Consider the following 16934-nt stretch of genomic DNA (forward strand, 5'->3'; position numbering starts at 1 on the left):
TAACTGTTGTAACAACTTGTAACAAACTTATGTATTAGGAGCTGAGCTGGATTAACTAATCTCAACAAAAACATTGCAAATTCTATTTGGTGAAAAATCCAAGGAAAATAGAAATTTCATATTAATGGAGTTTTAATGTTTTATACTGCAACTAACTTCAAGTAATCATAAGTTTACAACTGATACTTAATCGCAGATTTTTTCATGGTTTTTCTCATATGTTTTTTACTGATCTAAACTTCTGCTAATCAATGATCAACCTAATAAGATTAAGAGATGATAAACACAAATTTACTAAAAAGTCTGACGACAAAGATATCTGTTCTGCAGAAAAACACCAGAGCAGGGTGGTGTTTTGCGGAGCAACAAGCCAAAAAACAATGAAGCAGCTGGAAAATGAGTACTGATGATAAATTAGCATTACTGAAGTTGGTCATTATCTGGAATCAAGTATTCTTGACCAATTGATGTTTACAGTTAAAGGATAAAGATGCTTAATCATTTATTACTGAGAATTGAGATGATACAAATCATACATGTAAGAGATGTTTGTCAGCACCCCTCAAAAAAAAAAAAAAAAAGATGTTCGTCAGCATGCAGGACGACCACCTAGCGGATTCCACCCATGAAAGTCCTTGGATCCGGACAGTCCCCGCTAAATTGTGCTTGCGAGAAGTCAAAACCTGGGTTCTGCAGATAGAAAATACATTGGGTTAGGAGAGCTGAATGACACCGGAAACTGTTACCCAACCGATCTCCCATTACTTTTGTCATTAGATCTGAAGATATGGACAAAACAAACACGTCCAACAGACGGGCATACACGAGGTAAGCATTTGAAAGTCCCAAAAGACATAACAATCAAGCAACATATGGTTCACACTGATATAGTGATATACCTATTATCTAATATTCTAGTGTGAGAAGATGCAAAATATACTTGCACAGTTGTTGCACTAATGAGGATATATAAGAGCACCGACTGTGTTGTGGCGGGTAATAATGATATGACACACTAACCAAATGCAATCATAACCACTCAAAATCCGATCAAAGCCTTGTATATCTTAACAGGTTAGAACAATTCTTACAGTAAGAGGAGTGAAACTGAAGCTAAAAGACAGAACTAGAGGAGTAGCTTACAACTTTAGCGTCTTAGGATTCTACATAGCCCGCAGTGGCCTTCTAACCTTTTTGCATTGTACAATTATTACAAAGGATTGTTATACAACTCATGTAACACAAACCCCATGGATAGCCTCTAAAATCCCACCTATGGCGGAATATGGGAAAGGCTTAAACACGCCCAAAATGGATCGTAAGAGCACCAAAGATAAAATTCTTTTGTTCTATTTTTCTCTGAAAAGACACATTGTATTTTTTTCCTAATGGTTAGTGTAATAAGCTGACATCTCCAAAGCAGATTAAAGATGAAGATTAAGAAAGAAAACTGATCTTTTAACTGATAATCTGGAACATTACAGCAACATAAGATAGTAACAAGCTTTGAAGAGGCCTGTTTCTCTCCCAAGTCCCAAAACCGAACAACTAAAATCTCCAATATTTTCAGCATAATTTCTCTCTCCCTAATATATTCTATTTATAGTCTTCCCTACTAACACTTAAACTTATTCCTCAAGCTAACTAAAGAAGATTAAGAAAGAAAACTGATCATTAACTGATAATCTGGAACATTACAGCAACATAAGATAGTAACAAGCTTTGAAGAGGCTTGTTTCTTTCCAAAACCGAACAACTAAAATCTCCAACATTTTCGGCATAATTTCTTTCTCCCTAATATATTCCATTCATAGAGTTTCTTCCCTACTAACACTTTTAACTTAATCCTCAAGCTAACTGACACACCTAAAATACCCCTACCCTTTGCATTAGTTCATTACAGTATCGACCGTCCAAACTTCCACCGTGGTCCGTTTTTTAAAAAAAAAACTTCCACCTTGCTCTAAAAGTGGATGGTAATCATCTTCATATTGACCGAGTAGCTATATTCGTCACAGTCTCACTGCTTGAACTGTCGAAAAATTCATCAAACCTTGGTGTGATTTGCCACTCCTCATTGGTGTAAGATGAAAGGCCCATCAGCGGCTTACCCCTGGGATAAAGATGAAGAGATTTATCATGGAGTATGGGATGATGGGTGAGGTGAGTGGTCTTCCGGCGGGGACTGTAATTTGCTGGGTTGGAACTTGGAAGAGTAGGACATATTTGGAGAAAGGTTGGAAGGGGCTTTTAAATGGTGGACAGGATTAATTATGGGCAGGTAGGGGTAACTGGTTATAGTAGATGGTTGGATGGGTTGGATTTTGAGTTGGGTAGAGTAATTGGGATTAAAACATTGGGGCAATAATGGGGATTAGAACTCAAACATGGGCCTTGTCTCATCCAAAGTTAGCTATAAAACTGCGAGGAACAATAGATAGGTAGGTTTAAAAGTTAAAACAATGATGTACTGACATGGCTGAAACAATCTAATGAAAATGACTAAGGAGTGAAAATGGACTTTGAATTGATAACCTGAAAATTACAGGAAATAAAAGATAATTTCAAGCTCTCAAAAGGCTTAAATCTCTCACAAGAAAACTACTAAAACTATGAACAATAATTTTCCATACCTTCCCTTCTCTTATATCCTCTACTTTTATAGTTTCTATCCTAGCTAACTTATTCTCCAAGCCACTTATTACTAACTCGTAAAGCTATGCCTATTACTCCCTTTGTTTTTTTATCATTCTTACTTTCCTGTGCGCGTCTACCATATGGACGTATTTGAACTTAAATATTTTTTATTATATAATAGTAAAAATTATAACTGCTGAATATTAATAAAGTATTAATTGAGAGTTTGAGAAGAATCAAACAACACCCCACATGGCTATATTTTTTCTTATAAATTAAGAAAGATTGAGAAGATTATCTCTAAGTATGAATGGTGTCAAGATTCCAAAGGAGAAATATGAAAAACAGAGGGAGTATCTAAAACACCCCTCTCTTAGGCCAATTAACCACAGATAGCCAGGTAACCCAAAAAGAACTTTAGAGTTCACAACTTCACAAAAATTTCGAACTCGTGATATTTGATAACCAATATTAAGTACACACACTTAAAAAGCATAACTGTTGCAGTACTACAAGTCTACAACTAGCAAAGTGAGATTATAGAAAATGACCTCTTCTTGAAATCGTTGGAGCATCAGGCGCTTCTGCTCTAGATCTGCATTCAAAGGATCCAGCTGACCTTGACCCACAATAGGTGAAGACCATGTCTGGCCTTTGTCCCTCTTTTGCAAGGTTATATGCATCGTATCATCCTCTGACATTCATGAAGACAACATAGAATCATGCAAAGCTAGCACTCAAACAAGAAATACATATAGATTCTGCATATTAGACCGAAAACATAGCATATAACCAAACTCAGCCGCATAGATATTACTACATGTTTCCACGGAGCTAACTGCAAATCACATAAGTTTATTAACATTAACTGCTCTCCTTTTCAAAAGTTTTTGTAAGCTTTTTTTTAAAAATAAAATAAAATTGTGAGGATTAAGCTAACCTTTAAGCCGTCTCCTAAAATTGTAAGCACATAGTTCGGCACAAAAGATCCTCTGATTGTAAGCAAGTTGTACCTTGTCACAAAAGCAACACATATACTCTACAGCCTACGCACCTAAAAGCAAGATTCTAACACAGCTGAAATCAAAAGAGTTAAGGCTGTTTACCTAGCTATTTCATTGCTATCAAAAAAAGATATGACAATCACCCCCTGGGAAATGGAGGAAGCCTCAACAACAATACCGACCACAAATTAGCTCATATGTCAACCTTTTCTTATATGTGTGAGCCAATTGCCAATTGCCAATTTGACATGTTAGGTGTTTGGACTTCTACAAAATCATAGCTAAATACTAGATAACCAATTTGATGAATTTCCGACTGATATGATTTGTTGTATTCCTAATCACATCAGTACCTCTTTATCACACCACAGTTGGACCAATTCTCAATAATCATCATATACTTCATTAGAGAGAACTTCAAAATCAAAACACCAATTTAGAGCTTCAAGGGAAAAAATACACAAAACAAATACATACCCAACGTCCAAAAAGAGGAGTCTGTCTTCACAGGATGCTGCAAATCATGCTAAAAAAAACCCAGCAAAATTACTTTTTAGCAAAATTACATCAGCAACAATCAAACAAACATTTCCTTCAAAAAAAAAAAGAGTCAAATCAAAGGAAGGCAGTAAAATCAAGCTCATACTAACACTAAGATAAGGAGGATTGCCTTTAATCCCAACTTCGACATGTTTAGACTGAATTTTGGAATAAAATTGCTTCGTTGGCACGTTTGGAGGTAGTGCAATGTACATGTTCACTTCATCCAGAGTTTGATCCCATTCAAAAACTTTTTGGCCTATAAAATTATGATTACAAAATCGAAATTTGAGCAATCAAACTAATGAATCGATTAAATTCATAATCGACGAAGAGAGAGAAAGGGATACCATTGTGAACGAATGCGTGGAGCTTGTCTGGGGCCAGTTTATCGGCCATGGTTTGATTGCAATTTTCTAGGGTTTTCGGTATCGGAAATTAGGGTTCCGACGAAGAGAGAATATATGATTTGGGTGTTCCCGGGAAATAAATCAATAATAGTAGTATCTTCTCTATTGATTTTGATTTTTGAATGGTTTTTCCAGTTCACCATACACTTTCCTCTAAAGCATTTTTTTGCAATTGGTGAGATTTTTTTTAAAGTTCATTAAGTTTATTGTGAAGAATAAATAGTAAGTATCTCGTCATACCATATGAAAATAAGCTTATTGTAAGACGGTTAATGTCATATTGTCATACATGCTAACATCTGAACCTTCACTATTAATCTAAAAATCGTCATAGTCGGCAAAATAGACTACCCATTTGTCTGACCCAAAATACCCGACACGAGACTCGTGGCCTACAGAAATAATGACCCAAATAGAACTGAAATCCGAAACAAACGATCCGAAAGTAAAATAGACACGAACATGATCCAAATGGATTCATCAATATGAACCATCACCATTAATCTAAAAATTATTATAGCCGGCAAAATAGACTTGTTTCCGTTGACCCGGCTCGAAAAACCAGATTGAGGCCCGTGTTCAACCCGAAAATAAGGACCCGAAATAGAATCGGACTAGGAAAATCGGACTAGACCCGACCCAATCCGGGTACAAAAGTAAAATAGACCTGAATATGAGCAGAAGCGATTCTACCCGATACGGAAGTGACCTGATAACGATGACCAAAAAAGTTGTTATATTAGTTACTTTTTAAACAAATTTAAGGAAAAAATTATCATGAAATACTACAAATGATTTATCCAATGTGTATTAATTATTTAACCTACTCTCATTAGTCTTATATGTGTTTTTTCATTTTCGACATTAAAAACCGATCTGACCGAAAGTCCCATGGACTTGATATGGACACGAACCCGGACGCAAAGTTTACCTGATTATGACCCGACCAGTATAACTCGTTTGCCACCTCTAAAAATCGTAACCCCTCGAATAATAACTTTTAGAGAATCTTAACTATTAAACCAACGTCGTAGCTTTTACCTCCTAAACAATGTTAACTTTTAAACCAAAATTTGTAACTTTTAACCCCAAAATTATAACTACCAGTCTCATATGCACGCGATGCGTGCGAAGACATATTAACATTAATATTGACATTAAAAACACTAAATGAACTTATACTGTTTTATTGTATTTTAATTTGATCATTCACAACTTTTTCCACTGTGATAAATAAACGTGTACCATAATGTACTACAAGTTGATATTATAAAATAATACTTCCTCTGTTTCTAAATAAGTGCAACATTTGCATAGTATTTGCTATTCACAGTTTAAACTTTAATTAGCTTTAGTGATTTACATTTTAGGAAAAAACATAGTCATGTGGGATCTTGTTAGATTCGTCTGAATGTGAATTTTTTTAATATCAACTTTTTATAATTTTTACTTATTGATCATTGAAGATATTAATGGTTAAAATAATGCATTGGCAAACGTGCAAACAAGAAATGTTGCACTTATTTAGAAACGGAGGAAGTATATGCTAATCTCTTTAATATATGTGTAATTCATTGCATAACATTACATTGAGAAATTGGATGGTATCAGGGTGCATTCTCCTCAACTTTAAAAATTAAGTTTTAGGTCCAATAAGTTCAGATAAGTTGCAATAAGGTCTAATAAGGGCAATAAGTTCCAATAAGGTCTAATAAGGTCCAATAAGTTCCAATCAGGTGCAATAAGTTCCAATCAGGTGCAATAAGTTCCAATAAGGTCCTATAAGTTCCAATAAGGTCTAATAAGGTCCAAATAGTCAATGTTCAATAAACATTTGTACTATTGTCCATTATGTTATTATGAGAATTTTAATTAGAGTACCACAATGACTATATAGTATTATACTTGTATTAGTGTCTATTATTTTATTAAATATTTGTATTATTGTCTATTATTTTATTATTCATATTACTATTAACTGATTATATTATTCTTAGAATTTTTTATTAAAGTACCACAATGTATAGTATTATACTTGTATTATTGTCTATTATTTTATTATTCATATTACTGTTAGGTGATTATATTATTATTAAATAATATTATAATCATGGTAAAATAATTAAGGTTAACAATAATAATCATTATAATTACAATATTTTGCAATTCAGCTTTAAATAACTAGAGATAACATATTTTCGTTACTAATAACAATGAAAGATATAAATATAGAGTGAGAGATAAGGAGTTAATGCATTCTACTATCTTCACATAAATGAAAGTGGAGTAAGAATTTTTCATATGTGCCAATTTTAACTTGTTAGCAATAAATGTTAATCAACTTTTGATTTTCCACTAATGCTTTATAAAATCAAAACAAGAGTACTATATATATTAGTGGTCAAAGTTATGTATAGGCAAATATATAAATAGTAAATTTTTTTTGTTAAATTAATTATCATAAGAGATAATTAATAATAATTATTATTTTAAAGGACGAATTTTAATAATTATTACTTCATAATAAGTTTTGAGTGGTAGTATTTACGTTAGGGGTTATATTTATGTTATTAATGGTCAATTTTTTTTGTCTAATAAGGTCAAATAAGTTTAAGGTCCAATAAGGTCTAATAAGTTTCAATCAGGTCCAATAAGGTCTAATAAGTTTCAATTAGGGTCAATAAGTTTCAATAAGGTCAATAAGTTCCAATAAGGTCCAATAAGTTCCAATCAGGTCCAATAAGTTGAATCAGGTCCAATCAGGTTTAATAAGTTCCAATAAGTTCAGTTCAGGTTCAATAAGTTCAGTTCAGATAAGATCCAATAAGTTCAGGGCCAATAAGTTGAAGAGAATGCACCATAAGTCTATTTCTTTGATATATTTGAATTACGAATATATTTTTAAATAATGATGAGATGGATTATCCCAACTAAAACAAATGACAACTATGAGCTTTTAAATAAATAAAATGATAAATTATCCTAATTGACATAAGACAATTATAAAAGGCAAAAACAAAAAGATGAGAATGCTCCTTTTTTTTGGGTATGTTTATGTTAATGTATGTGTTTTGAAATTGCAATTGAAAGTTTAGTTAGAAAAGTTCTTACTTTTTAATTATTTGGAATTACTTTAGTTAGATTAGTTTAATTTTCAATCAAAAATATCTCTTTTTAAGCATATTTTTTTGGAAAATATTTTATGTGTACATTACATCTTATTATAAGTTAGGCAATTTTGAGTTTCCTTATTAGTTATTACACATCAATATAGATCAAGAATGAATTAAATATTTTATAATTAGCATTTTTTAATAAGTGAAGAGTAGAAAAATAATCTTACAGGAGGACACCGTAGCTCACCTCTTGGCTTATATAACAGAGATAAGGGAGTAGGAGACATGCGTGTGTGGAGCGAGATGGTGGATGATGTTGGGCTTGATTATAAATCGACCCATTAGACTTTGTCTGATAGCTAATTAAATGTTAGACAATCTTATACAAGAATTTAAGTATTGTGTGAAACAATATTACCATAAAATAAGCGTAAGTGCACCTTATTTTTACTCTTTTAAAAGATCACTTTATAAGTTCAAAAGGTCACTCTATGAGTTAAAAAGGTTACTTTTGGAAAATGGGCTCACTTGTAACATAACTCTATAAGCGATCCTTGTAGGTTGTAGGAGAATATGTATAATACATACGTCTCTAAATTATGATAAGACGCTCTTATACAACACTTAGGAGAAACATAACTAAACTGAATCAGGAGAAACTGAATTGTAGAGTTAACTAAACTGAATCGGGAGAAACTGAATTGTAGAGATAACTAAACTGAATCGGGAGAAATTGAATTGTAGAGATAACTAAACTGAACCTCACCTCAATTGCATAGAGTAATTAAACTAAATTGAATAGAATTGAAGCGAATCGAAAATAAGTCCAAATAAACATAGCCTTAGGATAAAATACCAAAAATATATAAAAAAAAAAACCTCCTTACCAGAAGATAGAAGCTTATCTCCATACCTAAATCCTAATAACCACATTCCACCAAGATCACATGCTAATGGAAGCTTTTATGAGGTTGATCATTGTTACTACCATTTACGAACTGATTTTGCACCAACAATCATGAGATATACATACAATCTTTATCAATCACAGTCAGTTATCAGGCTTAAATGGTAAGTTTATTACTTCTAATTTGATAACTTTTGGACTTTTCATTTGATAATCATGGAGCATTGAAATTGTAATTCTGTTTTTTCTTTGGGAGCATTAATTATCTTGCTTCCTAGTTCATAATATAGTGCAATTGTCAATTCAGGTGGAAGTTTCATTTTCAAAGTTGTAAACTTTACGATTGTTAATCTCTCTGCTGTTGTTAGTTTCTGGGTTTTTCATAAATCATGACACTAACAGAAAAAGAAATATGGCAGTTTTGATTTTGTCTCTAAACTCTTGATATAGGAAGTAAATGAATTCCCTAGAAAATTCTAGGAAATTACTCATTTTGTAACTGATAGTAATCACAGTAGTATTTCATGTAGAAGTAATCAAGTACTCCCTATTTAGGAGAAAGAAGATAAAGGTTAAAGAAGATAGAGACAAGCTCTCTTTCCCTTCTATCTGGTGAAGGTAAGAATGATTTTTTGGAAGGTGCTACTGTTAGTTATTACATTGATAATTAAAACCTATGTTAATCAGGCACGGATTGAGTGTCTACTTGGATACGGGTGTCCAAGTGTCCGACTCGGCTATTTTGTAGAAAAAAGTCAAGTTTTCAGTTTAAAATGAAGTATCCAAGTAAAGTGTCGTGTTCCGACACGACACCCCGTTTTTGAGGTAAATGAAAGGTGTCGGAGTAACACGGATTAAAACGGACAATTAATTGGTAGATAAAACGGACAATTAATTGGTATTATTATTATTATATGTGTATCAGTGTATGTCAGCTAGCTTAGTTGGTATAATGAGTGTGGGTGGTAATCGTGATCTTGGATTGAATTCCGTCTACTATACACGAAAGAAAAGAAAAGTGCTTTGACTTGTACAACTGACTCCATCATACTGGGATTAGAGCTTGAATCTGTCATACTGGGTCTAGAGCTTGATCCTGTCATACTGGGATTAGAGCTTTGTTGTATTTTACATCGATTAATAATATTAATAATAGTACGTGTACACCTATATTCTAAGTAACAAATAATATGGAATTAGAAAAATTAGCTAATATTTTCAAATAATAAAGTTAGCCAATTGTGAAATGATATAAGAGAGTTGGTGTTCTACTCCTTGTTTAGCATAACTAGTGAAATTTATTACATATTGTTCTATAACTGGCTAGAGCCTATATTATAATGTGACTGGAGTGTTGAGTCCTTTTATTTTGTATGATGTACTCCTTTTGCAAGGAAATAGTTACTACACTGTTTGCGCTTATCACTGTGAAGGATTTGACTTGATTTTGTTACGAGACCGTTTGGAATAGATGTGTTCACCCACCTTCTTTCTATTGTATCTATCAAGTGGGGGTATTCAAAAAATCCAACCATCATTCACAGCAATTTTTGAATAATGTGACAATTCTTTTCACATATTTGATGAATAGTGTCTGCGATGGTTCTTTGAGGGCCAAGTGAGTATAAGCGAGGATGGAGTTTTTTTAGGTGGCGGCGAAATTTGTTGTAAGAAAATAAATGAGAAATTAACCTTGGAAACACTGAACTTGAATTTGTCAAATTGTATGAAATACGGTATTGTTACAAAATGGCTATATATTGACAATATAATCATGGTTCTCGAATTCTGTAGGGAGCTAATTACGTAGATAATTGCCATATAAGCAATTCAAGTTAGTGCACAGCATATCAGCTACTTAAAGCGAGATTGATGAGAGGAAATGATAAAGAAGGCTACTTTTGGTCCGTAGTTTATGTATTTGAACCGTCTTTCCCTTTCATTGTTGAAAGTTTATCTTGTTTGTTATGTGGAAAAGATCCTGTATGAATGGGCACAAGAGAAGGAGAACTAAATATAGATGAAACTTACATATTAACTTAAAAACATTGAGAAGTGAATTAGTGTAACATATGCATTTAATAAGCAAGTTTTGTAACAATGATTCCTTGTTCCCAAGAAAAAGGGAAAAAAAAGGGAGAGATAATTTACGTTTCGGTATAGCCTGAGGAAAGGTCAAAAGAAATCCCAGCTTGAGATATTTTGCCGGAAAACCGTTCCGGAATAGGAAAGAATTGGCAGGAAAATTCCAGGAAATTGCACTTTTGTCTTTACTCACATACCACACTCATACAATAACAAGTATACTAGTTTGTAACAGACCAAGTGAAAATTCTGCTTACCTTGTTTGAAAGAAATACTGCAAGCCTAGTAATTACGTAGCGTAAGTGTGTAGGGGTAATCACAGAAATGGGTTCTAATGAGGCATGGGATGTAGAAAATGAAATCATCTTTGATTCAAGCAATGAGTCAAGAGTTATTAAGACGGCACATAGTTTGTCATCATCATCACTTAGGAAAAAATCGAATCCATCCCTAGGGTTGAACATCAGGTTTTTGTTGCTTAGGCAAATGCTGATAAATCTTCAAGAGGTTATCTTTGGAACGAAGATTTGTATTCTTTTTGTGGCCATTCCTTTCGCCATTGTGGCCCAATACCACAATTTTGGAAGAGTAAGTGTAGTTTCTTTCATAGATGCTGGGTAAAAATTTGGATCTTGCAGATGCTAATGCTATTTCTCACACAACTTTTAGGCATTAGAGTTCTTTTTATTCCTTGATTGATGTTAAGTTTTCTGTAACCTTCATTCAAGTAATAATTTTGTGATTTTGCATCTTAACAGCCATGGGTCTTCGCTTTCAGTTTACTCGGACTTGCCCCTTTAGCGGAGAGAGTTAGCTATCTTACCGAGTATGTTACTACTATGTTTTAAAAACTTTTGTTTCCATATGCCTTAAGATACTCAAAATTAATGCCTTTATCATTTTTCTCTTTGGGTTGCCCTTTTGCATGTCAAATCCAAGGCAAATTGCATACTATACTGGCTCAACAGGTAGACCTAGTTTCGTTGCTTGGTCTTAATATATATCTTGCATCTTGAAATCTATTGAAGTGGTCGAGTAATAAGATTTGGGGAACTTGCAGTTGGGGGGCTGCTAAATGCAACATGTGGCAATGCAACTGAACTGATAATAGCCATCTTTGCACTCTGGCAAGGAAAGATAGCTGTGCTAAAGTACTCTCTTTTGGGATCAATTCTTTCAAACCTTCTTCTAGTTCTTGGTTCTTCTCTATTTTGTGGTGGCTTGGCCAACATTAGCAAAGAGCAAAAATTTGACAGGGTAAGACATGAAAATCAATTTGTACTGGCTTGTGTCTGTCATATCATATAAGAAACTAAATTGTAGAGATTTTGACTTGAAAGTAGAAAAGTTATTGGCTCTTAAGATTCTCCTTTTCTTTTTTCTGATAACAGAGCCAGGCTGATGTGAATGTGCTTCTGCTCTTGCTTGGAATTCTTTGTCATGCACTGCCATTGCTTTCTCAATTCTCTGAGGAGGCTGCAGGGACATCCCATGCCAACTCCATACTCCTGCTATCAAGAGTGAGCAGCGTCGTACTGCTTGTGGCTTATATGGCATATCTGTTTTTTCAGCTTAAGACTCACCAGCAATTATTTGATTCAGGAGAGGTAATTTTATAATTCTTACTATTTGAAATTGTATTTGTAAAGTACTTTAGGTTTGTTTCTGACTAACCGATGATTTTAGATATGACATTCGTGATGCCAATAAACTATTGGATTATTCCATTCTTGCATGTTGTACTGAAATCCCCTGAATTTGTGATCTTTTATGTGTATACAAAAACATTCTGATTGCTCAATGTGAAAATACTCAGGATCTTGATGAAAATGATGAAGATGATAAAGCCGTGATAGGTTTTTGGAGTGCATTTAGCTGGTTGGTAGGCATGACAGCGGTGATAGCTTTGCTGTCCGAATTCGTTGTGGGCACAATTGAGGTACATCTGTGTTGACTGTGTAGGTAGCTATGTTGGTCTTGGATACTAGTTTTGGATATTAATACATGTCAAATGTCGGACTTGGCTCTTGTATGAAAATTTCCCAAGTTTGATCCAAAATGAAGTGTTAAATCTTTCATTTCAATGTTGGAGTAACGAGGATATGACACAATGGTGTTTGAGTGAAATGAGAGTCCGAGTAACATGAACATGAAGCTACTCAAACTTCATTTTGCATCCATCTTATATGCACTTGCCACTTGTTTATACATCCAATCAAAGTCTTGACCCCAAATCTTTTCAAACAGGCTGCTTCCATCTCTTGGGGAATTCCCATTAGCTTTCTAAGCATAATTTTGCTACCTATAGTGGGAAATGCAGCAGAACATGCAGGTGCAATCATATTTGCTTATAAGAACAAGTTGGTATGATCTCAACTACGCAACTTTCTTAGAATGTCATGTGTAAATCTTGTATTTTTGAATCTTTTTAGAAAGATGATCTTTTGTCTCATGGTAGCCTGCTCCAGTCCCTTTACAGAACTTTTGTTATTGCGTTAGCTAAATTATACTTATAATTTTTTTTATGTATTTTAACAGGACATATCTCTGGGAGTTGCCTTGGGCTCTGCCACCCAAATTTCAATTTTTGTAGTAAGACTCAAGAGTTAGACATGAATAGCAAACACAATTTTCTTCTCATTTCATTTCTCAATCTAAAATTAGAGTCCCATCTTGTTAATTCAGGTTCCCTTATGCGTGATTGTCGCATGGATAATGCATATCAAGATGGATCTCAGCCTAACCGTCCTGGAAACCGGTTCTTTAGCAGTCTCAGTACTCATACTAGCCTTTACTTTGCAGGTTCGTTGCTAACCACGATCTTTCCATTATCTTCACGTTATATCGCTGTTTAGCTTAGAATTTTATTTTTTAGCTCTTAACGTAAAATATTACTTTCGTACAGGATGGATCATCACATTACATGAAAGGGGCGGTTCTTCTCTTTGCCTACATGGTTATCGCTACAAGCTTTTTGGTACTTCCATCTACAATAGGTAAGTTCATTGCAAAAACGCACCCGAAGTTTGGGTGGGACAAAAAATAAGCAAAGCATATAAAATACTAGAGCATTGTAGTATATTACTGATATGCTTTGTATTATATAATCTGTGCTAGATCAAGGAAATCTCATTGGATCAGGATTCGAATCATCAGTTGGATTTTCTGCTGCTTGATTTTGTCAACTCTTATGTCTGCCTCAATTAAAGATATTACTTGTAAATTTTTCTGTAGATATTCATGTCCCAACTAAATTTGAGTTGGAAGGTGGGATCTATCTGATGATGAAAGTGTGATTCTGTGGGTAAAGATTGAAAGGTATCAAATAAGTAATGATTCTGTGGGTAAAGCTATATTTGCAATGTAAGGTTATTAAAAGATGATTAAGTACTTGTTTAGTTGTTTGGTAATTGGTTAGTCAACTTTTCAGTTTGCTTTTGACTTTATATGTGGTTAAACAATGGAAATAATACTATATTTCTTAAAACAAAGTACAATATTCCTCAAAATAGCCAACAACACTATATTTCTTACTCTGACTTGTTACTTGTGCCCAACATGTGTATGTGACTAATAGGACGTTTGGTATGATTAATGGAAACGGAATGGAATGGATTTGGATAAGCAGGGGAAATAGAAATAATAATTGTTACCTTTTTGATAGTTATTTGGTATTTTAGTCGAACGGAAACAATTGAAAGGTTTATGATTGAGGAAGGAAATGTGATTTATTTCCACTAGTTTGACGAGGGTAACAAATTGAGAGATTGTGAATTCATACGGAAACGGTATTTGTTACAATTAGAAACGGAAACGCTTATTTGAATCCGTATCCTATATCAAATTTTTCTATACCAAACATCCTCTTAATGTTTATGAATATTTCATGGTTTGGCCTAAAATGAAGGATCGACATGTCTAAACCTACTTTGAATTCATCACGAATACTTCAAGTGTAATAAAGTGTTTCGGTAACAATAATATTTCTATATGTTAAGATGTAAAAACTACTAATTTGTCACTATGATATGTAAATAGTATATAGGAAAATATATAGTCAAACTCTCTCATATAATCTTGATTTTATGAAAAATATCCAAAAAAAGTCTAATTTTTCCCAAAGTTACACAAAATGTCCTTGTGATATACTTCGTTGTTATTACAATTTACTATGATAATTTATATAAGCTTGTTAAGATGACTCTCAAGCCAAAATGAAAACCAAATAGTTTTCTCTCCTTATTTTTGGGTTGTTGTCCAACTAACAACTAATTATACCAAACATTTTACATAAATAGTCAATACAACCTATTTATAAAACAACCAAACAATCAATATAAATAATCAACACAACAACTGATTAAACAAGCCAAGCCAAACCAAGCCAAGTGAAATCGCCAATAAACAACAACCAATTATTGATCGCCAAACAAACCCTAAAATCAAATGAATTGGAGTATCTGAAGAAAGCAATTGTTAAGAACTTTTTTTCTTTAAATGCTCTGAAATATGCTAATTGTTAAAATATATATGCTTGCAGTCCATGGAAAAAAGTGCATGTAAGTGCAGCTCCATAACACCAACTCATCCTATATTATATGAAACTATTCAACTATATGACTTGGTTGCCAGGAGGATTTTAAGCTTGAGCTACATCATCTGTTACCTTATGTTAATATTATTTTTTGGTCAGAAGATTTTATGGCCATGCTTTTGGAGGAGCAATCCAAATTCTATCTTATATTATTTGGTAAAGTAGTAGCAGTTAATACTTCTACATTACACTGCTGCAACTTTGTGTCCCCCCCAAAAAAAATATAGTCTACCATATTCCAGCTAGAAGAGCAATTAAATTAGTATATAATTAGGGTGCAGATTCTTTGACTGATTAAGAAAAGCTTGAACCTTGCCTGCTTATTGTCTGCCTTTTAAGTGACAATTGAATTTAATGGTCATTAGCAAGCAATAAGGTACTTAGAATAGTTATTAGTAGGTAAAACTAGGTCATTAATTCATGTTACTCTTGTGGTGATTGGCTGATTGCAACTTACTGTTAACTAATTACTCAAAAACAAAGGACAAATTGCCAATCTTACCTCTAAAACACAGTATAAGACAATGTATGCAAGTAATCAAGTGGCTAAATTGTTCAGAATTATGAGAATCATTTTTTATCGATAATAATAAAGCACTTCAATAAGTTCCTCTCGAGAGAAGGGTAATTTAACTTTTTCTTTGTACCTTAGAAAAGTACTTCAATAAGTAAAAAAATCACTTCGATAAGTATTGGATCATTAAGAATTGTAACAAATGCTATTAGTATGTAATTTGATGCTCCTCCTTCTAACAAAAAATAAAGAGAGTAAAAAATCACTAAATTACATAATAAAGATACTCTTTCCGCTCAAAAATATAGTGACTGATTCCATTTTTTCATATCATGTAAAAAAAAAGCATGTGCAAGGAACCAGATTTGAACTGGTGTAGTGGCACGAGGATTTTCAATCCTCTGCTCTTGTCAGGAACCAAATTTGAACTGGTGACACTTGAATTTTCGGAACTAAGGTAAATAGAACCTAGGAGGGAAGTAAGGACTTTCTATTTATTTTAATAAATGTTGTATGGAAAAAGGTGGTTTTAAGAGAGAAAATGAAGAATTGACACGATTTCTCTAAGCAAATCGTTTGAAACATGTGGAAGTAAATATAGAACCAAACAATATATTTTGAAACACTCAAAATAAAAATGAAGCACTATATTGTGAAACAAAAGATCGGCAAAAATTAATTTTAATCAACAAAATAAGTTATATTCGAGTAAAGATAAGTTTCAAGAAATAAATATGACTTCAATTAGTGAAAATAGTTTTATTTTAGTAGAAATCAGATAATATAAACAAGGCCTACATTTGTCAAAGAATACAATAGTAGCATAACACTATACTATTCTGTAATTTTACTATTAGTTTACTTCACTTTATTGGTGATTATTTTCATTATATTATTAAAAGTGCATGATCCCTACTCATTCTTATTATATTAGTAGAATTAGAAGTGCATGATCCCTACTCTTTCTCTCTCTACTTTGGAAGCTTCATACGCGTTTCATGTCTAGAACTACACTACCTGGTCAAAAACTTATTGACAAGTCCAATTTGCCAATTTGCACCACTTGATGAACTTAATTAGACATGTTGTTCATGTTAGAAACAACGACAAATGAGCTAGTAGAAGCT

At 33.2% G+C, this 16934-nt stretch overlaps 2 protein-coding genes across 7 annotated transcripts; one reads left to right on the plus strand and one right to left on the minus strand.

The window, feature by feature from the left end:
• Positions 1-390: 390 nt before the first annotated feature.
• On the minus strand, positions 391-4818 carry LOC104899960 (uncharacterized). 2 transcript variants are annotated; one of them, XM_057396336.1, is made up of 6 exons: positions 4532-4818; positions 4292-4440; positions 4119-4167; positions 3189-3331; positions 581-690; positions 391-543 (listed from the first exon to the last, which is right to left on the minus strand). In XM_057396336.1, the coding sequence occupies exons 1-5, from the start codon at positions 4578-4580 to the stop codon at positions 610-612; spliced, it is 471 nt and encodes a 156-aa protein (XP_057252319.1). In that variant the 5' UTR covers positions 4581-4818; the 3' UTR covers positions 391-543; positions 581-609. The 2 variants fall into 2 exon arrangements, with proteins under 2 accessions (XP_057252319.1, XP_010685559.1); XM_010687257.4 differs by having other exon boundaries at positions 391-690.
• Positions 4819-8575: 3757 nt separating this feature from the next.
• LOC104899962 (vacuolar cation/proton exchanger 3) lies at positions 8576-14190 on the plus strand. Of its 5 annotated transcripts, none has more exons than XM_057396363.1 (11): positions 8576-8778; positions 11458-11525; positions 11639-11667; positions 11760-11956; positions 12091-12306; positions 12516-12638; positions 12947-13063; positions 13238-13291; positions 13364-13501; positions 13605-13695; positions 13817-14190. In XM_057396363.1, the coding sequence occupies exons 1-11, from the start codon at positions 8776-8778 to the stop codon at positions 13873-13875; spliced, it is 1095 nt and encodes a 364-aa protein (XP_057252346.1). In that variant the 5' UTR covers positions 8576-8775; the 3' UTR covers positions 13876-14190. The 5 variants fall into 5 exon arrangements, with proteins under 5 accessions (XP_057252346.1, XP_057252345.1, XP_048504484.1 ...); XM_057396361.1 differs by lacking the exon at positions 8576-8778 and adding an exon at positions 10955-11287; XM_010687260.4 differs by lacking the exon at positions 8576-8778 and adding an exon at positions 10959-11287 and having other exon boundaries at positions 13385-13501.
• Positions 14191-16934: the final 2744 nt, after the last annotated feature.

The sequence above is a fragment of the Beta vulgaris genome, chromosome 7 (genome assembly GCF_026745355.1).
Source record: "Beta vulgaris subsp. vulgaris cultivar EL10 chromosome 7, EL10.2, whole genome shotgun sequence".
Taxonomy (NCBI): Eukaryota; Viridiplantae; Streptophyta; class Magnoliopsida; order Caryophyllales; family Amaranthaceae; genus Beta; species Beta vulgaris.